Genomic DNA, 23,195 nt, shown 5'->3' on the forward strand with positions numbered 1-23,195 from the left:
TCCCCATATCACAATGCTTTTTTAAATTGGAAATTACCTAGATATTCAATGAGCATAAAAAATAGTTTCAAGTTTATAACTTACACAAGAAGTTTACCTAAACATTAATCTCATTTACCATACTCAGTTCTTTCATATTTAACAGTTTATCTAGATTACTTCTGTAAACTGAAATATTAGCCACTATCATTGTTTTTAATAGCCATTGAACATCAGGTGCTCACCTAATCCTAAGTAAGAGTCTCAAAGTTAAATACATAGGTATTTTTGCCAGTAACTCAGAAGATTTAGCTAACATTAAATTACTCTCATTTGTAAAAAAAAAAAAAAAAAAAGGCACGCAAACCAAGATAATTTCGTTTTGGCTGGGTTAGCAGCTTTATAACCTTCTATGCCCAACATTGACATCTCAAAATATCTAGCAAAGACAAACATAAAATCCAGACAAAAATGTATGCTGACAATTCTGAAGGTATTTCTATTTTTATTTTACCAATAATTTTAAAACCAGCTTGTTTAGTAAAGTTATACTTAAGTCACATGAACTTGAAAATTGCTTAGACTTATTTACTTAATTTATGAGTACTCTTACTTATAAGCTAATTTGGCAGATACAGTATATAACAATAAATGTACATACAACTAAACATATTTAGACATGTATACACACACACACAAATGAAGATCCAATAGCTTTTACCTTGGAACTCTAGCCATGAGATAGCAATACAGGCTTAACAGTTTTACTTTGTTTGCCCTAATAGATAATCCAATAAAGGCTTTGAACCAAAATTTTGGGTAAAGCAGTTTCCATGGCAGTTTGATTTTTAAAGGTCAAACCTCCCCAGATTGCAAAGAACACTGGGGGCAAATAGTACCAAAGGAGAGCATCACACATAAACCAGGACCCCGCTTAGAACAGCAGCACAAAAGCCTGGATACATGCAACTCCATCCCACTTTCCCATTCAACAGCAAATTCCAGATTCTAAACAATATAGGAGCCAAACAATATTGTAACTGTGAGAGAAAATTCTAAGGAGGGCTTAGTACTAGGCCTCAGAATCTCTGCCGAGGGCATCCCCTTTGGGGAGGTTGAGGTCTGGAGGATCCTTCAGGGTGTCCCCCTTTGGGGTCCAATTTTCGAGTGTCAGACATCTCTAACCTTAGGTGGGGTGGGCACTGGTGCCACTTTGCATGCGTTCCCTCCAGAGGCAACAGCCTACTATGAGCTTTCCTTTGTTTCCTGGGTGTAATCCTGACTTTTAGTATCCTTATAATTTGATAAGGCCACACTTTCCCATGTTTCCCATTCCACTAGAGTGATAGCCATGAACTGTAATGATAGGAACTGGAGGCTGGGTAAGTTTCCTTTGTCCTTAGCCAATTGAGTAGGGGGAAGGGAAGAATTTAGCATAAAAAAAGAAGGTTTAAGCCATCTGAAATGCGTGCAAGCTCCCCCGGGGGAGCAGCTCCACAAGTAGGGATCAAGGACCAAAACTGGAAAAAATAGAAAAGAGTCCTTCCCCTTTCTGGGCTGGGCAACTATCCTCTTTCACGTCTTGGCCTTCAGATAACACTGGAGAGTGGCCGCAGCCAGAAACCTGCAGTTGCCTCCATGTTTAGGCGCTGCCCACCAACGGTCCTGAGTTGGAAAGGAAGAGAGAGAGAGAGAGAGAGAGAGAGAGAGAGAGAGAGAGAGAGAGAGAGAGAGAGAGATTTCCCTGTATAGAGCAGAAAGAGGAGAAAAATAAATCCCAAACTTTGAGCTTATCTCCTGGCTGCCTCACTAAAATATGTACCAGTGGAGGGTGTTCAGGTTCTTGGCGTTTTTAACAAAGAATTGGACAATACACACAAACAAAGCAAGGAAAGAATGAAGCAACAAAAAGCAGAGATTTATTGGAAATGAAAGCACACTTCACAGGATGGGACTGGATCCAAGCAAGCAGCTCAAGGACCCAGTTACAGAATTTTCTGGGGTTTAAATACCCTCTAGAGGTTTCCATTGGTTGCTTGGTATACGCCCTATGTCAATGAAGAGGATGAAGTAAGTTACAAAGTCATTTACTCCGTGTGTGCCCTATGTAAATAAATAGGATATTTCCTGTCGTAGCTGACGTAGCCTTAGAGAGTTGGAGTTTTTCCATTTAATTTAGTTCTAGGAATTCCTTAGGTTCCCTGCCCCCAGACCCTATTCTTCTGCCTCACCTTGAAACTAGATGTTGAAAAAGAAAAGAAACTTTATCTGAGGAATATGAGCCCCTTTAAATTATCAAGCCCAGAGAGGCAATGAAATATAACAGTAGTCACATCTCACTTTCTGTTTGAGATAAGTAATCTCACCTGTTGAAGTCACTTGTTATGTGGGTTCTAGAATGACAGATGTCAAATAGCCATAAATTAACCTAACAATGTCATATTCTGGACACCATAACTCATATCTTGTAGTTCAACAATATATAGCTAATTACTAATCAATGTTATCTCTGTAAACCAATGAGATTCCTATCAAACAACTTTATATCAACCCACTCTTTGCTTCCTTTTGCTTTTAAAATCCTACTTGTAACAAAGCCCAGAGTACTTCCCAGTGTTTCCTGGGCTGCAGTCCTCAACCTTGGCCCAAATAGACTCTCTACTTGTATTAATTTTGCTTCAGTTTATTTATTTAAGTCAACAATGTGACCATAGGTCTGAGCTCTCATTAGTAGAATTTGAGCAGAAATAATGAGTACAAGTCTATTGCTTAAGAGACAGTTCCTGGCCCTGGATGATTCCTCCTTCTCCTGTTCCACTGGCTGGAATGAAAATGACTACAGTGACCTTGGAATTCTCATATTAAATATGGCAGATCTGTCAGAAGCCTGGATCACTGTCTGACTATGTGGAAACCTAGAAGCCTCAGGTTACAATGTGACATGAGAGAAATAGACTTCTTTGTTTTTTAAGCCTCTAAATTTGATGGAGCCTTTTTGTTACAGCAGCTAGGCCTGCCTTAACTACTACAACAGTTGGTACCATGAAAGTGGAGACTACTATAACAAAAACCTAAATTTTACAGCACTTGTTTAATTCTCAGGCAGTGAGTGATGAAGAAATAGTGTGAGCCAGAAAGCTGGGAGCCTCAAGACAACTGGTAAAACTGTTACCTATATTATTTAATAACTTAAAAGCCAGACCACATGCCTACCAGTAGCTCTCCGGTAAGATCCTGAATGCTAACTGGTAGTGGTTTAGCAAGGTATTACAAGAAAGAGATAAGCTCAGGCAAGAATTGGTCAGTTTGCAAACAGAAGTGAAAGAGAATACAGAGAATCTTTATATTAAAAGCCTGATGGGATTGGAAAATCTAATTGTTTCTGGACCCAAGAGATAAGCCTCTTATTCAAAGTTCATTTCAATAAGTAAGCAAAATATTTATCAGGAAAAAAAAAGAAAACAAAATTCATTAGGTTGGTGCAAATGTAATCGCGGTTTTTGCATTGTTGAAATTTGCCATTTGATAATGGAATACATTCTTAAATAAATGTGGTTATGTTACAGGTCATTTTAATGTACTTTTTTTTGCGCTTTTTGGTAATGACTTACTGCTTACTGTTTATTTTATATTTATTTTAGACTATGAAAATGATGTTAGAGGCCGGGCGTGGTGGCTCACGCCTATAACCCCAGCTCTTTGGGAGGCCGAGGCGGGTGGATCACGAGGTCAGGAGATCGAGACCATCCTGGCTAACACGGTGAAACCTCGTCTCTACTAAAGAATACAAAAAATTAGCCGGGCGTAGTGGCGAGCGCCTATAGTCCCAGCTACCTGGGAGGCTGAGGCAGGAGAATGGCATGAACCCAGGAGGCGGAGGTTGCAGTGAGCTGAGATTGTGCCACTGCACTCCAGCCTGGGCAACAGAGCACGACTCCGTCTCAAAAAAAAAGGAAAAAAAAAAGAAAATGATGTTAGACAAAAAGCAAATTTGAGCAATTTTATTCAAATGGGTCATAAAGCAGTGGAGACAACTCACAACATCAACAACGCATTTGGCCCAGGAACTGCTAAGGAATGTACAGCGCAGTGGAAGATTAGAAATTATGGTTTTGAAGTCATGCAGCTGCAGGCTACAAGATTCTGACCCTCCCTAAATTGCTCCTGGGGATAACATCACTATTGTAAAGCCTAGGATCAGTGTTTGAGATATTTTGCAGACCCTGCACTTGATGGATCAGCTGGCACCACCCAGACAGATAATCATCTGATCTTGTGGCCCCCACCCGGGAACTGACTCAGTGCAAGGGGACAGCTTTGATTCCCTAAGATTTCATCTCCAACCCAACCAATCAGCACTCCCAACTCTCTGGCCCCTACCTACCAAATTGTCCTTAAAAACCCTGATCCCCAGCCAGGCGCAGTGGCTCATGTCTGTAATCCCAGCACTTTGGGAGGCTGAGGCAGGCAGATCACTTGAGCCCAGGAGTTTGAGACCAGCATGGGCAACATGGTGAAACCCTGTCTCTGCAAAAAATACAAACACTAGCCGGGCGTAGTGGTGCACACCTGTAGTCCCAGCTATTCAGGAGGCTGAGGCAGGAGGATAGCTTGAGCCTGGGAGGTAGAGGTTGCTGTGAGCCGAGATCGCACCACTGTACTCCAGCCTGGGCGACAGAGTAAGACCCTGTCCCTGTCTCAAAAACAACAACAAAAAGCCCAATCCCCAGTGATTTGAGTACTAACAAAACTTCAATCTCCCGTACAGCTGGCTCTGTATGAATTAAACTTTCCTGCAATTCACATGTCTTGATAAATTGGCCCTGTCTAGGCAGTGGACAAAGAGAACCTGTTGGGCTCTGTATAAAGTAAAGCAGAGGTTCCTCTTCAAAGACTTTCCTCCCCATCTAATTAGGAATAAATAGTAACTTCTCTTAGAAGCAAAATTTATTCAAAGACCTGTGCTAACATTCTTAAATATCTGCTAGCCGTGGTAAAGAAATCAATATACTTTATGTTCTTAGCTCCCACAATTTAACCTAAGTATTAGCCCTGGCATGCTTATACCGGTCCAAGCAAGCATTGGGTCATAGTCTGTTCCTCTTCCTTATTTGAAGGTGTTTTTACTTTTCTCAGCATTCCACAAGTTACTTCCTCCTTCCTTTGTTCTCCTCTGCCTTTGCCACTTTTAAAAAGTTCTAAGTTGCTAGCCAATCAAGATGAATACAGAATGTGAGGTCCCATTCCAGACAATGGAAACTGGACACAGCAGTAGGGTGGACGCATCAGGTTATAAATGTTTGGTGTACTCTCGTGGCAAAACTTCTGGCGAGTGTACCCTCTCTGCAAGAAGGAAAAATGGCCTTGCTGAGAAAATTAAATTTATGTTCAAGTGCTATTTCTTTACAGCACTGGGGAACAAGCATTTCAAACAGAATCCTTGGGCCCTTCCTGGGACTGTATTAACTTCTTTATTCTTTAAACTACTAAATGTTGGGGACCTCTTTGTTATAACATGTAGCCTTTCACCATAACTAATATACATAATTAGCAACTGTTTAAACTTATAATGAAAAATATGAGATAACTTCCAAATGTGTGAAAAAGTAAACAGTTTGTTTAAAAATTCTTTCTTTTAAGGGGTCATAAACGAAAAAAGTTTAGACTCCTAGAATAGTTTATGCTTGATCATCTCCACTTCTTCACCTTCTAGTCACTCACCAACCTATTGTACCTTGCTCTCTCCCTCTCCAGAAAGAGAAGATGCAGATTCCAAAGAGGTTGATATATCGATCACTTGCTCTGCCGAGAGCAACCTCTAGAAATATCCATTGACTTCTCTGCCCATAATCCCTTCTAAGGGAACCTACTCCACCTTCACCTCCTATTGAGACAGTTTCCTATTTTGTTCCATATGGCCTAGTGTGCCCCCTTCCCTACCACCAATCGTGATGATAGCAGACTTGGCCAGGGTGGGCACCTGACCAATGAGTGACAGTCAATCCATAGGTAGTCCCAGAACCTATGATGTAGCCTGGCCCAAAAGCCAAACTGGCTTTATCATATTACCTCTCTTGGGTATCTGAACTAGAAAACATGAAACAGATGGCAAAGGAAGCTGAAGATGAACACATGTTTAGAGAAAGGCCATGAATTACTGCTGGGACCATTAAGGGTCAGAACAAACTCAGATTACAAAGCAGCATAAACTGTGAATTGGCAAAAACTCAGAGTTAGAGAGAGCTATGCAGAAAAGAAGAAAGGAGTAAACCAGAGATGGCATTCTGTTTCATGCCAGTTATTTTTATTTTTATTTTTCAGTATTTTTGGGTTTAGTTGTTTTGTTTTGTTCTGAGACAGAGTCTTGCTCTGTCGCCCAGGCTGGAGTGTAGTGGTGGGATCTCAGCTCACTGCAACCTCTGCCTCCCAGGTTCAAGCGATTCTTCTGCCTCAGCCTCCCAAGTAGCTGGGATTACAGGCACATGCCGACACGCCCGGCTAATTTTTGTATTTTTAGTAGAGACAGGGTTTTGCCGTGTTGGCCAGGCTGGACTCAAAATCCTGACCTCATGTGATCTGCCCGCCTCAGCCTCCCAAAGTGCTGGGATTACAGGCGTGAGCCTCCGCACCCGGCCACAAGCCAGTTATTTTCAAAAACCTTCAACTACAAATACATAGGAATTCTGGGTAAATATAACAAATATCCCTTAAAATGAATAGCTGAGGTGAAACAATTAAATGTGAGGGGAGACAGGACAAAGCGAAAGTTGAAACCAAGTTGGCAAGCTTGCATTCATATTTTGACTGCCCTGGGGTAAAGCAAACAAGAAGCAAGGCAGGGATGAGAGATAAAAGGTCCCTCAGTGAAAGGATGAACTATCATTCTACTCACCAGCAAGGGACATGATGAGGATACTTGTCAATATAAGCTAGACAATTTCTGCCTTTCCTCTTGCAATTAGAACCTACATCAGTTGGGGAACACAGATGAACAGTGTCTCCAATGTGGCCTTCTGGGCAGGTGATAAACCTTAGAGTTCTGGGTTCTGTCTGAATAATTGAGTCTGGTCCTCATTTTTGGAGAGGTTGACTGAAGGGCAGTCAGTCCAGCCTGTTCTATTTGTCCACACCACCAGCTTGGGGGCATGTGTCACCTCATGGAATGACCGAGAGATGGCTATAAGAATGGGATTGGGGAAGACATCTGAAGATGCTGACAGCTGGTTTGTGTGAAAGTTTGTCAGCTCCTCCACTGTTTCTGATAGACTTCTCAGTAGGACAAAGGACAACGGTGACCAAATTGTAGTTAGAGCTGACTAGCAGAGGACAGCAGACCTAGAAGTCAGTTTAAAGTGTGCAAGCAAAACAGTTATGGAGAGCCACACCAGGGAATTTTTCCTTCAAAAGGAAGGCTCCAGGGGTGGTTCCAGAAGATGAAAGATCATTAATGTTCCTCCCTCTCCTGTTCGCCTTGGCATCTGGAGTGTTTCCTCCCCAGGTGCTGGCATTGTTCTCCCTCCACCTCCATAAAATTGGTGTGGCCTATTCCAGCAGTTATAACTTCACCTTTTCCCAATCATCCATTACGCATATCCAGACCTTTTGTCCACAAAGGTCAGATGCAAGAGGGACAAGGATATTTTAATAAAACTTATAGAGACCCATTATGTTCCCCCACTTTGGCCCTCCCATGTGGATCATTGTAGGATGGGGGGGCCAGTGAGCAGTGTACTCAACCAAGTGGTCATTATCCTTATGATCTAGATGATGGCAGTCCAGCAAGAGAATCCAGATGGCTGAACTAGAATTAAGTTTCAATACTCTAGGTCCATTTTGAGCTGAGCTGCCATACAGAGAGTAAACCAACCAGGCTGGCTTGGGTTTCCATTAAGGGAAAGAAAGAAGCAGAATGCCTAGAAATGATTACAAAAGTACTGAATTTTCAAATAGATCTCTATAAACCCCACCCCTTTGTCCTGATCATTACTTAGGCAATAGCTGAGAAGGGACAGTTTTCTTTCCTGGGGACAACTGCATTCACTGACAAATTGCCTTACTAAGGCAAGTAGACCAGGAGGAGATGAGGGAAATAGAGTCAGAAATTTTTAAATTTTTTTATTTTTTTATTTTTTTTTTTGAGATGGAGTCTCGCTCTCTTGCCAGGCTGGAGTGCAGTGGCGTGATCTCGGCTCACTGCAAGCTCTGCCTCCCAGGTTCAAGCGATTCTCTTGCCTCAGCCTCCCGAGTAGCTGAGATTATAGGCATGTACCACTATACCCAGCTAATTTTTTTTTGTATTTTCAGTAGAGACAGGGTTTCACCATGTTGGCCAGGATGGTCTCGATCTCCTGACCTCATGATCCACCTGCCTCAGCCTCCCAAAGTGCTGGGATTACAGGTGTGAGTCACCATGCCCGGTCAGAAATTTTTTAAAGTTGATTTTTGAGGAGGTTGGTTAGACTCCACAATACCAGATGCCTTTGGATGGTAGGGAGCATGGAAGGTCCATTGAACACCTTGACAATCAGCCCATTGTGTGTGGCTTTTGCAATAAAGGGCATTATTGTCAGCCTGCAAATTGTCTGGGAAGCTGATCACATGATATAGATTAGTTTCAAGGGTCACAGTGATTTGTTTGGACTCTGCTGATCAGACTGGAACAGCAACACAGTAACCTGAAAAAGTGTCAACAGCAGTGGGGCCTTGCTGATAGGCCCAAGAGGGGATCAAAGGTCCAATGTGGTGCGGTCAATCTTGCAGGAGCAGTGCCCTGTGCAATGTGGGCTCCTTCGCTATGAGAGAGGAGTCCCAAGTCTGGTATGCCACGATAGCCTCTGCATCAGAAACATAAAGTCCTTCATTTTGTGACCAGTTTATGACGGTGGCTGTCTTGCCATGTCTAATCCAGGCAGCAATGGTGGTAATCTGGGCAGTGCAGGTTTGATTAGCAGCTTGCTTGGTCTCATCAGAGAACAGGCCTTTCCATGGGCATATACATGAGTGACCCAGATGGTTTGATCAGCCAGTCATGATTTGTTTCCACAGTACATAGCCCCAGAGAGAGATGTCTTTAAACTGTCAGGCTTTCATTTTCCATGAATTCATTTTCCATGAATTTGGCAAACCAAATAGGCCATCGGCAATAGCCAAGAAGTCAGTAAAACCATAACAAGGTTCATCAAAGGAAGTATTGGCTGGAGCTATGAGAATGGCCTTGACTTCTACCCGTTAAGTGGAGCCACATTCATTTTTGCTTCTGCATAGCTGGTGGTGAGGTCGAATAGCTGCAGCATTCCAGTAGACACTATTGGGTTTCAGTTTAGCTGAACCATCAGTGAAACAGGCCCAGGCATTAGAGAAACTTCTGTGAATCAACGGTCCCATTGAGTCAGTGGTTTTGCTTCAGGCAACCACTTGATTTTTGAGGAGGGTGATCAGGGGAATAATTGAATGGGGATAACTGTTACTTTTTCATCTAAGTCAAGATGCTGCTTGGACCAGGTCAGCTGCTTTCTTGAATACATTTCCTTTTGACAAGGAAAGCTTATTGGGCCCATTCCGACCTGTTAGTCACTGAGTTTGAGTCGACCCACCCCAAAATAAGGATATAAGGCTGGAGAGTCTCAAGGCCTCCATGAGTCAGGTGTTCAGTTTTGACAAGAGCTGTAGCAAGCTAATAGCTGCTTTTCAAAAGCGTTGTTTCTAGTAATCTTATATCAAGGAGACGACTAGTCCTAAATCCCAAGGGGCATTTCTGGGTGGAAGCTGCCTCCCTTTGTCAGAGACTTCAATTAGCAAAATAATCTGTCATGATCATTAAGTTTATAGCACCCTAAAGGTAGAGAGCATGCCACAGCTTGCAGGACAGCTTCAAACACAATTTATTGGTTTAAGTCCCACTCAAAGGATGCTGATTTGGCAAGTTCACTGATAAAAAGATCAAGTAGCATGACTGAGTGAGGCACATACTGTTTCTAATACCCTAAGAATCCAATAAGGTACTGGACTTCCTTTTTGATTTAGGGAACCAAAGAGAGAGTGGTTTTTCCATGACCACCACAGGGATTGAGTGTTATAAATCCATCCACATAGTTCCAAGAAATTTTGCTTGGTAAGCCAACAAGTCACCATTTGTATAGTGAAAGCTTTGGACATCAAAAGGTAGAAGAACTCATGCTAAATCCTGACTCACCCACTGGTGCCAAATGGCAGGAGACCTTAAGTACCCCTAGGGGAATGCCTATAAACATACACCGGAGGCCTTGCTACGTGAATGTGAACTGATATTGATCCTCAAGTGTCAGTGAGAAGGTGCTGGTAAAAGTCTAAGATAGCAAACCAGGTGTAATCAGCCTGTGTAATGGATTCAGTTGCAGTTGCAATATCTGGAACAGCCATGGCTATGAAAACAACAATAGATCAGTCAGCAATAATCTACTCTAAGCCTTCATCACCTGCTTCACTGGTCATACAGGGTTATTGTATTGAGATAATGCCTTATTTTTCACTTCTGATGCCTTTAAGCCCTTAATCAAGGCTATGATTTCCCTTTCTCTTCTTGGGATTCTTTAGCTTCTGTTGGACCATCAAGGAGGAGACAGAGAGGTGGGTTGAGAAGCAACTTATACCTCCCATAAACATTTCTCTATATGCCACTCTTCTGAATCCTGCAAATCTCCCCTCACCCAACCCTGGCACTTATGGGATGGGAATATAATACGTCTTTCCTACTGTACATTCAGATGCAGAAGTAACAACCACAGTACATTGAATTGGCCCAATGGACCTTACCCACAAGTTAGATTTCCTTCTTCACTGTGAACCCTGCCTAAGCACCATTAGCTGGATCTGAGGGCTTTTGCCTTCCCCAGGTCTGGGTAGGATAATGACTTGGGCACCTATGTTCAACAGAGCCATAGCAGTTTAAATTCCTCACTTTCCCCAAATTCCCCTTGGATGAGTAGACATGGTTTTCAATTCTCTTTAGGGTCAGGAAAATCTTGGCCCCACCTCTAATAATCTTTCTTTTTAAAGTAGCTGAGGTTGGGGTAGAGAAGGAGGGAGAGATCAGGGACATGGAGGGAGAGAGTGGCTCTGAGCTATTAAACAAAAAAGCTTTGCATTTAAGGAGTGTGGCAGAAGCTTATGGTGCAACCAAAAAAACTTTCAGTGTTTTTTCCTACTCACACTTTAAACTGACTGGGTAGAGATCCTGATGGTTGACACTATCAATTTCAGCTTTGGAGACCCCTTCACTCAGTCATAGCTGCGTGTTTTCTAGCTGAAGCTACTGGGTTTGTGACCCCTGGCTGACTTGACCCAGGCTTGCACAGCAGCAACCTTCTTTGAGAATTCCACTTTAATTCTCTAAGAATTTTGAGAATTAAAATTCTGCTGCCCCATCACCAAGATAACATCGCTTATGTTCTCACCCAGTTTCAACACAAGGCAAGTTTTCCAGGGCAGCAGCATCTACCTAGGTTTGATCGGGTCAGTTTCTCATTCTCCAGTGGATCACCTTTGCCGGCATCGTAAGCCCCAATTCAAGGCAGTAAGAGCCTGAATACTACTCAATGCCTCATCTATGGTTTCCCATGGGAGTTTGTCTGTCTCGGAAATCTCCCTGAAAGGCTCACAGCTCCCTTATTGCAGCCAGGATCTATTGCAAAAAAACCCCTCTAAGACCTTTTACTGTTCTCTCCTAGTGGATCTAAGGCAGACACGATGGACCGCAGGAGGGGCTGAGCCATAAGACCCAGTTTACGTTGCCATTCTTCCTTGACAAGCATTACTAGCCCCACTTCCTCATCTCCCAAGTGAACCAGCCAAACTCCTAATGATGTGCCTGGTTTCTGCCCACAGTGGTCACAAATTTCCCTCCTTCCACACATCTCTGCAATTGTTGTCCAAAAGAGGGCAGAATCTTTTATGTGCACCAGACAATACCTAGTACTAGTTGTTACAGTGGGGCAGACCTGAAGCTAACTTCAAATTGTTCAGGAAGTTCTACACCAGCAGGAGAGTTAGCAAGAACCAGGGCACCATTTGAGCAGGGGTCTTTGAACCTGCTTCCTGGTACTCAGCCTGCACCCACCTCTTCAATCTCCATCATTAACAGGCAATAAAGTGAAGAACTATTTATGGCCTAGTTGAGCAGATAATTTGGTCAACATATTTCAGTGACTTTCCTCGAATTTATTTTCTTGCTCTGTTGCCCAGACGAGTGCAGTGGCATGCTGTTGGCTCACTGCAGCCTCGACTTCCCAGGCTCAAGCAATTCTCCCACCTCAGCCTCCTGAGTAGCTGGGACCACAGGCACATGCCACCATGCCCAGCTAATTGCTGTATTTTTAGTAGAGACAGGATTTTGCCATGTTGCCCAGGCTAGTCTCAAACTCCTGAGCTCAAGCAATCTGCTTGCCTTGGCCTCACAAATTGCTGGGATTACAGGTGTAAGCCACCAAGCCTGGCCCTCAAATTTCATTAAATGTACCCACAATATCCTCATCCTTCTCCTTCTAGAAAGCCATGTCTCTGTCAGTATCCCACCCTCCTCACTAAAGCTGTCAAGAACTATAAAAGGTCTGAGATTTTGTCCTACTCAACAAGCTAACAAGTCAGCCCACCACAGTTTCATGGAATCTGGTAGAAAACATGAGACACAGAGATGGACAGTGTTTTACTGTAGAAAGGCCAGTCACCAGATATCAACATTTTGGCACCAGTTTCTTGAGCCCCGATTACGCAGGGGAACTCCTCTGTGCTGGTGCCCTGAAAACCGTGCATACATCCTCAAAGGCCATGTAGGCAAGGCTCAACTGCAAGCCGATGGCAGAAGGCCCTGTGATCCTCCCCAAGCATGAGAGGATAGGCAGTCTTGTGAGGAGCTGCCATACCGCCATTCCTTATTTGCCTCTCTATTTTTTTTTCCCACAGGAGCAAGAACATTTATTATAAAAATAGGTGGATAAAATAAGTGTGCTTTAACTTCTGGATATACGACAAATGCTATTGTGATGCAGTTTTTAAATGCAGACATGTGGCTCTGCAATGACAGGGATGGGCCCCCTAGTGTGATGTGCAGCCACAGTGCTCCATTTGACAAACCTCTTGGTTCAAGGCAGAGAGGAGACACCTTATTCTATAGAACAGGATGGGGGTTCAACCCTGGGGACCATACAAGTGGCTCCCATAGGCAGCCACCCTTTTCTGGCAAACCGTGGCATACCCAGATGCAGGCTGGGGGAGGGGCTGGCACACTGGCCCCAGATTGCTCTGGCTTCAGCCTGATGGAGACACAAAACTGGGATCTCCCTCTGCCAGATGTTCCTGACCCCATCACCACCTCCAGCCTCTAGCCTCACTGGGAGTTCCCTGTGACCCAGCCTGTTCCATAGCCAAAGGGGGACCAAAGTGAACGATCACAGTGCCTCACACCTATTCTAGGGGCCTTGGATCTCAGTGGAGCTTAATCCATGGCATCTGAGAGCATGCACCCTGTCCCTGAGGGCAGCTGTGCCGGGCAAGGGGGACGCAAGGGCATGGGTGGAATCTTGGTCACTGGCAGCACTCGGCCACATGCCTGAGGAGCTCTTTACCTTGTTAGTCACAGAAGCACTGCAGGCAGTGAGGGCACTGAAGGTCCCCCTGGCCTCTCTGGGCTGTGCCAGGATGCCCGCCCTCTGCAGGGGGTTCCAACTGCTGGGACCCAGTCCCAGGCCTCCAGCCACCAGGCGCAATAAGCTCCACTGCATCGGTGGCCAAGTACTTGGCAGTTTTGCTCCCAGCATGAATCCAGCAGGCATCTGGCTCTTGAGAATCCTGTCTCCAGGAGGCCTGGTGCAGCAAAGAGGTGACCTTTTCCTCCAGTTCCTGATTCCTACCTTGAGCCCGTTCCCGATCTGCCCTTTCTGACATGAAGTCATCCTTGTAAGCGAGAATCTGCTGTTCCAGTATCTGCATCCATTCCAGTGCAGCATCTGGGGCCGTCCTTGAGGCCGCCAGCTTCTACTTCACTTCTGCACAGTCGTTTATTTTCTCTTCCAACTACCTGTTGAGCTGGGAGATCTTCCTCATCAGCTCGGGCTCCTGGAGGGTCTGCAGCCCCCTGAGCTGTGCATGGAGCCCCCTCACGTATTCGTCCCTGCTGACATCGTATCGCTGCCACTTGGCATTGAGGTCTTCAACGTGAGTCACCTTCTGTTTTAACAGTCGATTTTCTTCCTCAATAACACTCTGGACAGAGGTGTCCCCACCTGTATGTTCTGACTTTCAGGACTTCTCTCCCCCACGTTCCTTTGTGCATGCTGTCGTTCATCCAGACACTTGGTCAGATGCTGACACATGTGGGCAGTGGAGGTCAGCGTCCTCCGCAGTTGGTGGGTCTCGTTGGCCAAAGAGAGGCACAGAACGTCACTGGCCCGCCGGGCCGGTTTCCCCTCCTCCATGCTCCTCCGCATCAGGACAACTTCCTTCTCTCGCTCATGCTGTGGCTGGCTCAGCAGCTGCTGCATCTCCTTCTCTTTCACTCCTAGCCGCTCAGTAAGCCTCTCAACTTCCTATTTCCTGGTGCATCTGGGCCTCCGCGGCGCCGTCCTCCTGCTATTGCAGCTGCTCCCGGAAGCGGGCCACCTGCTCCAGCAGCGCGTCCACCAGGGACCGCGCAGTGTCCCCCTCCAGCGCGGTCAGCCAGGCGCGGAGGCACGCGATGAGGAAGTCGCAGGCGGCCAGCTGGTCCTGCAGGCGCCGCAGCCACTACCCGACCTCGTAGTATAGGCCGCAGAGCTCCGAGCTGCGCGCTGGGCCCCCTCCCAGCCGCCCGACCCCGGGTCCCCGCACGTGACTGTGGGCTTGCCTGGGAGGCCGTGCGGCCACCAGCAACTTCCGTGCCCGGGCCCCGCCGGCTCTCTATCTTGAGGGAGTTTCTCATCGCCTCTTGGTTTCAATGAGGTGTGGGAATTTCCAGCTTGTCCCTTCTCCCTTAGGGAGGCTAAGCTGCAGGCTATAAAACTACTAAGCTACAGTATAGAAATGGCTCCTCTGGCGAGGTGGCTCACGCCTATAATCCCAGCACTTTGGGAGACCGAGATGGGTGGATCACTTGAAGTCAGGAGTTCCAGACCAGCCTGGCCAACACGGTGAAACCCTGTCTCTACTAAGAATACAAAAATTAGCTTGGTGTGGTGGTGTGTGCCTGTAATCTCAGCTACTCAGGAAGCTGAGGCAGGAAAATCACTTGAACCTGGGAGGTGGAGGTTACAGTGACCCAAGATCATGCCCCACTGCACTGTAGCCTGGGCGACAGAGTAAGACCCTGTCTCGAAAAAAAAAAAAAAGAAAGAAAGAAAAAAAGAAATTAAAAAAAAAAAGAATAATGAAATGACTCCTCAGCAACAGGGTGCCCCAACACTCATGTTTCTTCTCATTTGGCCTCTTTTGTTTTGGTGTCCTACTGTGGGACAAGGAATGCAGGGAGCTGACACCATGCTGTTCTTTTTCTGTCTATGTAATAAACTGTCTGAATCTAATCAGTGCTTGTTGTCCCCTTACCAGTCAAATCTGTAAGCCTGCTCAACACATTCTCACAACTCTAAAGAGGACCAGGTAACACCTGCATGTGCAGTGGATTGCATTATAGGAGAGAAACCCTGGACTTAGGGAATCTGAACCTTTTATAATGGGCAGTAATCATTCCTGCCCTTCACTCCAGAGGGAGACTATTTTTATTATAGTGGACAGTAAGTATGCCTGCCCTTTGCTTCAGATGTAAACATTATCTTTACTATGTTAGACAGTAAGCATGCTTGCCCTTTTCTTTGGAGGGAGACACTACCTCTGTCTTTCAAGGATGCACTCTATACAAATATCCTTGAAAACATAGTCCAGAACACAGGACAGCACAGTGCCTTACTTGCAAGATGTGCAAGCACACAAGACCTATGAAGAACTGTCTCCCAACAAAGGATACATACAGAAGGAGAAAAAAACTCTCTTAAACAAAAAGAGGCGGAGCCGGCAGGGACCGAGCAGGTGCCTCAGTCTCCTTCCCCTCCCCTCACCTGGTCCTCGCCATCTTCTCCTCACAGCCAGACCGGAACTATGTGATCCTGGAAGTTCCGGGGCCTTTGGCCCTATGTGATCCCGGAAGTTCCGGAGCCTTTGGACCTATGTGATCCCGGAAGTTCCGGGGCCTTCTGGGGCTTTCCTGGGCGTTCCAGGACCTTTGGAGCATTGGATAAGCAGTAATGGCGGAGGCTGCAGCTCCCGGAACAACAGCCACAACATCAGGAGCAGGAGCGGCAGCGGCGGAGGCCGCGGCAGCGGTCTCCCCGACTCCGATCCCCACAGTCACCGCCCCGTCCCCGAGGGCGGGCGGAGGGGTCGGCGGCAGCGACGGTAGTGGCGGCAGCGGCGACAGTGCTGCGAGCGACGACAGCGGCGCGTGCGGCGGCAGCGGCGCGTACGGCGGCAGCGGCAACAGCTGGACTAAACAGGTCACCTGTAGGTATTTTGTGTATGGGATTTGTAAGGAAGGAGATAACTGTCGCTACTCGCATGACCTCTCTGACCGTCCGTGTGGAGTAGTGTGCAGTTGTTTTAAGCGAGGGTACTGTCTTTATGGAGACCGCTGCAGATGTGAACATAGTAAGCCGTTGAAACAGGAAGAAGCAACTGCTACAGAGCTAACTACAGAATCATCCCTTGCTGCTTCCTCAAGTCTCTCCTCGATAGTTGGACCACTTGTTGAAATGAATACAAACGAATCTGAGTCAAGAAATTCAAACTTTGCAACTGTAGGAGCAGGTTCAGAGGACTGGGCGAATGCCATTGAGTTTGTTCCTGGGCAACCCTACTGTGGCCGTACTGTGCCTTCCTGCACTGAAGCACCCCTGCAGGGCCCAGTGACCAAGGAAGAATCAGAAAAAGAGCAAACCGCGGTGGAAACGAAGGAGCTGTGCCCCTATGCTGCAGTGGGACAGTGCCGATATGGGGAGAACTGTGTGTATCTCCACGGAGATTTATGTGACATATGTGGGCTGCAGGCCCTGCATCCGATGGATGCTGCCCAGAGATCACAGCATATACAATCGTGCATTGAAGCCCATGAGAAGGCTATGGAGTTCTCATTTGCTGTGCAGCGCAGCAAGGACAGGGTGTGTGGGATCTGCATGGAGGTGGTCTATGAGAAAGCCAACCCCAGCGAGCACCGCTTCGGGATCCTCTCCAACTGCAACCACACCTTCTGTCTCAAGTGCATTCGCAAGTGGAGGAGTGCTAAGGAATTTGAGAGCAGGATCGTCAAGTCCTGCCCACAATGCCGAATCACATCTAACTTTGTCATTCCAAGTGAGTACTGGGTGGAGGAGAAAGAAGAGAAGCAGAAACTCATTCAGAAATACAAGAAAGCAATGAGCAACAAGGCATGCAGGTATTTTGATGAAGGACGTGGGAGCTGCCCATTTGGGGAGAACTGTTTTTACAAGCATGTGTACCCTGATGGCCGTAGAGAGGAGCCACAGAGACAGCAAGAGGAAACATCAAGCAGACACCAGGCCCAAGGAAGGAACCACTTCGTGGAATTCTTTGAGGAAGGAGCGAACAGCAACCCCTTTGATGATGAAGAGGCTGTCACCTTTGAGCTGGGAGAGATGTTGCTTATGCTTTCGACTGCAGGTGGGGACGACGAACTGGCAGACTCTGAAGATGTGTGGGACTTGTTTTGTGATGAAGAATTTTGTGTCTTAGATCTATAGAAACCTTGCGTGGTGTGTGAACTGGTCTGCTGACCCCAGACAGCAGCTGTCCCCTGGGGTGGTGTGGCAGTGCCTGTGTTCTCTCCTAGGCAGGCCTATCAACTCCAGGTGCTGTGGTAAGAATATTTACCCAGGGCCTGTCTTCTCAACCCCCTCACCTTTCCCCAACGAGTGTGTTGTTTTCCCTGTTGAAAAAAGTTACAAAAATAAGTCTTAAAGTTAGTTTTTTTGTTTGTTTGTTTATTTGTTTGTTTTTTGAGACACGAGTCCCACTCTGTCACCGAGGCTGGAGTGCAGTGGCGTAATCTTGGCTCACTGCAACCTCCGCCTTCCGGGTTCAATCCATTCTCCTGTCTCAGCCTCCTAAGTTGCTGGGACTACAGGTGCATGCTACAATGCCCAGCTAATTTTTTTTTGCATTTGTAGTAGAGACGGAGTTTCACCATATTGGTCAGGCTGGTCTTGAACTCCTGACCTCAGGTATCCACCTGCCGCTGCCTCCCAAAATGCTGGGACTACAGGTGTCAGTCGCCGTGCCCAGCCTTAAAGTTAGTTTTTTGTAACAGGCATGAGCCACCGCGCCTGGCTTTAAAGTTAGTGTTTTGTAACAGGCATGAGCCACGGCACCTGGCTTTAAAGTTAGTTTTTTGTAACAGGCATGAGCCACTGTGCCCGGCCTTAAAGTTAGTTTTTTTGTAACACAAATTTAACTGTCGGACAGTTAGTTTAGGTGTGTTGCATCATCTGTTTTCAACCAGATTGTGTTTATGGACTTTTCACACACTAACTTTGAGGACCCCAGGTTCAAAACTAAAAGCAGTGGCCCTGCTTTGGGATCCAATGATAGGAGTGATGGGTGAAGGGATCTAAGCTGGCCAGTAGCCTTCTAAGCTTCTCAAACCTGCATAGATGCAGTATTATTGGCCTTGGTAGAAGACCTTGGTTTAGTGGTTTAAGTCTTGTATGGCAGTTAGATCTTAAAGGACAAAGCAGTATATTGGTAGTTGTCAATATAGCAGTACTAGCTATGTTTATATAAATAAGAGAAATGGAGTTAGCCATAGAGGTTAAAACTACCTGGTTATCCCATATATTAACCCAAACTGGGTCTTGGATACACAGTTGTATTTAATGTTTTACGATCTAGTCTTTCCAATATAGGCATTTTCTGAAAAACATTTGTCCTCATTTGGGGCATTTTGTTGTGGGTTTCACCATGTTGGCCAGGCTGGTCTCGAACTCCTGACCTCAGGTGATCCACCTGCCTCAGCCTCCTGAAGTGCTGGGATTACAGGCGTGAGCCACTGCGCCCATCCTGACACTTTGATTTTAACTCAGTAAGACCTGTGCCGGACTTCTAACCCCCAGAATTGTTAAGATGATACATTTGTGTTGTTCTAAGCCATTGAATTTGTGGCAATTTGTTACAGCAGCCTGACATTTTGATTTTAACCCAATAAGACCCCTGCCAGAATCCTGACCTTCAGAATTGTTAACATAATAAAATTGTGTTGTTCTAAGCCATTCAGTTTGTGGAAATTTGTTACTGCAGCCTGACACTTTGATTTTAACCCAATAAGACCTGTGCCAGACTTCTAACCTCCAGAATTGTCAAGATAATAAAACTGCGTTCTAAGGCATTCAGTTTGTGGCAATTTGTTACAGCAGCAATAAACAACCAATACACATACTTTAAGTGGAGACCAATATTTAATTTTCCGTGCTTTTATAATAATTATAATGACAAGTTAATCATAGTAAATGCAAGTCAGGAAATTTTTTTTTAATGTCTTGAAGTTTAATATCTGGTTCAGAAAAGCATCTTTGTCCTATGAAAGACATGAGCTTAAAAAATTGTCATTCCATGGGAGTATAAATTGATACAACTGTTTGGAAGGCACTTTGGCAGTAGCTAGCAAAATTTTAAATGTGAATACTCTTTGACTCAACAAGGTAATTCTAAGAATTGTGCTACTGATTTTCTTTCATAAATTGATGATAATGTATAGACAAGAATGTTTATTAGATTGTTTGTGATTAAAAATTGCAAATAACTTACATGCTTACCAAAAGGGACTGGTAAAGAATAGTATACAATGGCATTTTGTGTAGAATTAGCTCCATCAATAAGTACTAACATGTCCATAACACATAAGGGAAATAAGCAAGTGGCAGGTAGTGTGTATAGAATAATTTCATTTTCTTTTTTTTTTTTTTTATTATACTTTAAGTTCTAGGGTACATGTGCATAACGTGCAGGTTTGTTACATATGTATACTTGTGCCATGTTGGTGTGCTGCACCCATCAACTCGTCAGCACCCATCAACTCGTCATTTACATCAGGTATAACTCCCAATGCAATCCCTCCCCCCTCCCCCCAATAATTTCATTTTCATAAAAGGAAATGTGTATGTATATGTGTTTATATAACACAAAAGCATTCTAAACAAAGGTATAGTAAATAGGAAAAAATTCACTCACTTTTTACTGTCTGCATGTCAGTAATAGTTATGGCTACTAATATTTTTGTTTTGAGAACGAGTCTCACTCTGTTGCTCAGGCTGGAGTGCAGTGGCATGATATCGGCTCACAGCAACCTCTGCCTCCCAGGTTCAAGCAGTTCTCATGCCTCAGCCTCCCAAGTAGCTGGGACTACAGGCGTGCGCTACCACACCCAGCTAATTTATGTTGTTTTAATAGAGACGGGGTTTCACCATGTTGGCCAGGCTGGTCTCGAACTCCTGACCTCAAGTGATCCATTCCCCCTCCGCCTCCGAAAGTGCTGGGATTACAGGCATGAGTCACTGTGGCCAGCCATTATGGTTACTAATACTTTTGCAGTTGGAATATATCAGCTTCATCATAAAATGAAAACCTGAAGAAATAAAAAAAAAGTTTTGTGATAACCCTTAGGTGATTTGATACTCCCACATGTGATTAGCAATTTGGCGTGCCTCTAATTCCTAACTGGATTACTAAGTTTTTAAGTGACTGAAAAAAAGCAAGAAATGGCTTCTAATTCAGGACAGTACAAACCAAATAAGGAACAAACAAGGGGAACAGCCCACAAGGCCACTAGGGGTTCAGAGGATGAAAAGACTGCTATGGGCTCTCAAAGGTGCCGTCAGAGTCATTGGTGGCACCCATGAATTAGGACATGGAACAACTTCACTTTGACTAGACTTGGGGACCGCTTGAGGTTACGCAGTGGCTGTAAGAATGCACCTCACAGGACCGGGCACAGTGGCTCACGCCTGTAATCCCAGCACTTTGGGAGGCCAAGGCAGGCAGATCATGAGGTCAAGAGATCTAGACCATCCTGGCCAACATGGTGAAACCCCGTCTCTACTAAAAATACAAAAATTAGCTGGGCATGGTGGTCCATGCCTGTAGTCCTAGCTACTTGGAAGGCTGAGGCAGGAGAATCTCTTCAATCTGGGGAAAGGAGGTTGTAGTGAGCCGAGATTGCACCACTGCACTCCAGCCTGGCGACAGAGTGAGACTCCGTCTCAAAAGAAAAAACAAAAATGCACCTCACAGACTTGCAATGACAGAGAGCATAATTGAACAAGGGCCCCCAATGCTATAGTCTGAAATCCGTTGCCATGTTTGCACTAAAGCCACACCTCCCATGAGTTACTCCTAGCCAGTGACAGCAAGGATACTAAGGCTGACACTTTCTTCAGATACACAGGACTCCTTTGTGAGCTGACTTTGGCTCGAGGCTCCCCCTAGTCCTTGCTGAAACTTCCTTAGGCTTCATGGTAGTCTAGGATGTTTCCTAGTCTTGACCTTCTGTCTCTCTCTCCACTTTGGGTTAGTCTTGCGTCACGATCTGACAACTTGCCCAGCCTCTATCTGACTTTCTCCCCATTTTGTATAACAGCCTTTATCTGGCTCCCTCTTTATCTGGCATGTCCTCTAATAAAATAGTACCTACCTTATGAGTTTATCTTATCACTTTATAGATGAGGACATTGAGGCTACAGTTCTGGAGGTCGAAAGTCCAAAATGGATGTCAGTGAACTAAAATCAGGGTGTTGGCAGGACTGGTTCCTTCTGGTGGCTCCATTCCCTTGCCTTTTCCAGCTTCTGGAGGCTGCCTGCAAAACCAGCAATCACATCACTCTGACCTCGGCTTTTGTCATCATGTCTCCTTTTCTGACTCTGATCTTGTAAAAACCTTGTGATTATAACAGGCCCAACTAGATTCAGAAAAATCTCCCCATTTCAAAATCCTTAACGTAATCACACCTGCAAAGTGCCTTTCACCCTGTCTCAAAAAAAAACAAAAAACAAACAAACAAAAAATAGTGTATTCGACTCATGGTTCTGCAGGGCTGTACAAGAAGCAGAGTGCTGTCATCTGCATCTGGTGAGAGCCTCAAGCTGCTGGCACTCATGGTGGAAGGGGAAGGGGAGCTGGCAGAAATCACACAGTGAGAGAGAAGGTAAGAGACGGGAGGGAGGTGCCAAGCTCTTTTTAACAATTATCTCTCAAGGGAGCTAATAGAGTGAGAGCTCACTCACTCCCCACTCCACATGGGGAGGGCATTACTCTATTCATGAGGGATGCATCTCCCATTACCCCAACACCTACCATTAGGCCCATTTCTCTCTCTTTTTTTTTTTTTTTTTTTTGAGATGGAGTCTCGCTCTGTTGCCCAGGCTGGAGTGCAGTGGCCGGATCACAGCTCGCTGCAACCTCTGCCTCCTGGGTTCAAGTGATCCTCCTGCCTCAGCCTCCCAAGTAGCTGGGATTACAGGTGCCCGCCACCACACCCGGCTAATTTTTCTATTTTTAGTAGAGACGGGGTTTCACCATGTTGGCCAGGCTGTTCTCGAACTCCTGACCTCAAGTGATCCACCTGCCTCAGCCCCTCAAAGTGCTGGGATTACGGGCGTGAGCCACCACACCCAGCCAGGAAAAGGTATTTTATATTTATATCATTGCTGTGCTGTTTATTCATTTGTATAAATTTAAGTTCCCATCTGGTATTATTTTCCTTCAGCATGAATAACTTCTTTGAACATTTCTTGTGGTTCATGTTTGCTGGCAACAAATTCTCTCAGCTATTTATCTGGAAAAGTCTTTATTTCACCTTCATATTTTACCTGTATTTTCTTTGTGTACAGAATTCTAGGTTGACATTTTTTTTCAGTGTTTTAAATATGTCATTTCATATTCTTCTGGTTTGCATAATTTCTGATGAGAAGTCTGCAGTTTATTTTCTGTTTCTCTCTCTTTTTGCTCCTCTGCAAAGCCATTTCCTCTTGCTATTTTTAATATTTTCTCATTATCATTGTTTTATAGGAATTTGATTGAGATTTTCCTTGGTATGATTTCCTTAATGTTTATTCTATTTGGGACCATTGAGCTTCTCATAGTTGCATATCTGTATGTTTATAATTTTCATCCAGTTTAAAAAAATGTTTTTGAGAAAGAGTCTCACTCTGTCACC

The 23,195-nt window shown here is 45.1% G+C and overlaps 1 protein-coding gene and 1 pseudogene across 1 annotated transcript; one reads left to right on the forward strand and one right to left on the reverse strand.

Moving 5' to 3' along the window:
* Positions 1-13,536: 13,536 nt before the first annotated feature.
* On the reverse strand, positions 13,537-16,051 carry LOC126945741 (TNFAIP3-interacting protein 2-like; annotated as a pseudogene).
* Positions 16,052-16,223: 172 nt separating this feature from the next.
* Positions 16,224-17,792, forward strand: LOC126945968 (putative E3 ubiquitin-protein ligase makorin-4). Its single transcript, XM_050775908.1, has one exon. The coding sequence runs from the start codon at positions 16,224-16,226 to the stop codon at positions 17,730-17,732; it is 1,509 nt and encodes a 502-aa protein (XP_050631865.1). The 3' UTR covers positions 17,733-17,792.
* The last annotated feature ends 5,403 nt before the right edge of the window (positions 17,793-23,195 follow it).

Source organism: Macaca thibetana, chromosome X, assembly GCF_024542745.1.
Source record: "Macaca thibetana thibetana isolate TM-01 chromosome X, ASM2454274v1, whole genome shotgun sequence".
Classification (NCBI taxonomy): Eukaryota; Metazoa; Chordata; class Mammalia; order Primates; family Cercopithecidae; genus Macaca; species Macaca thibetana.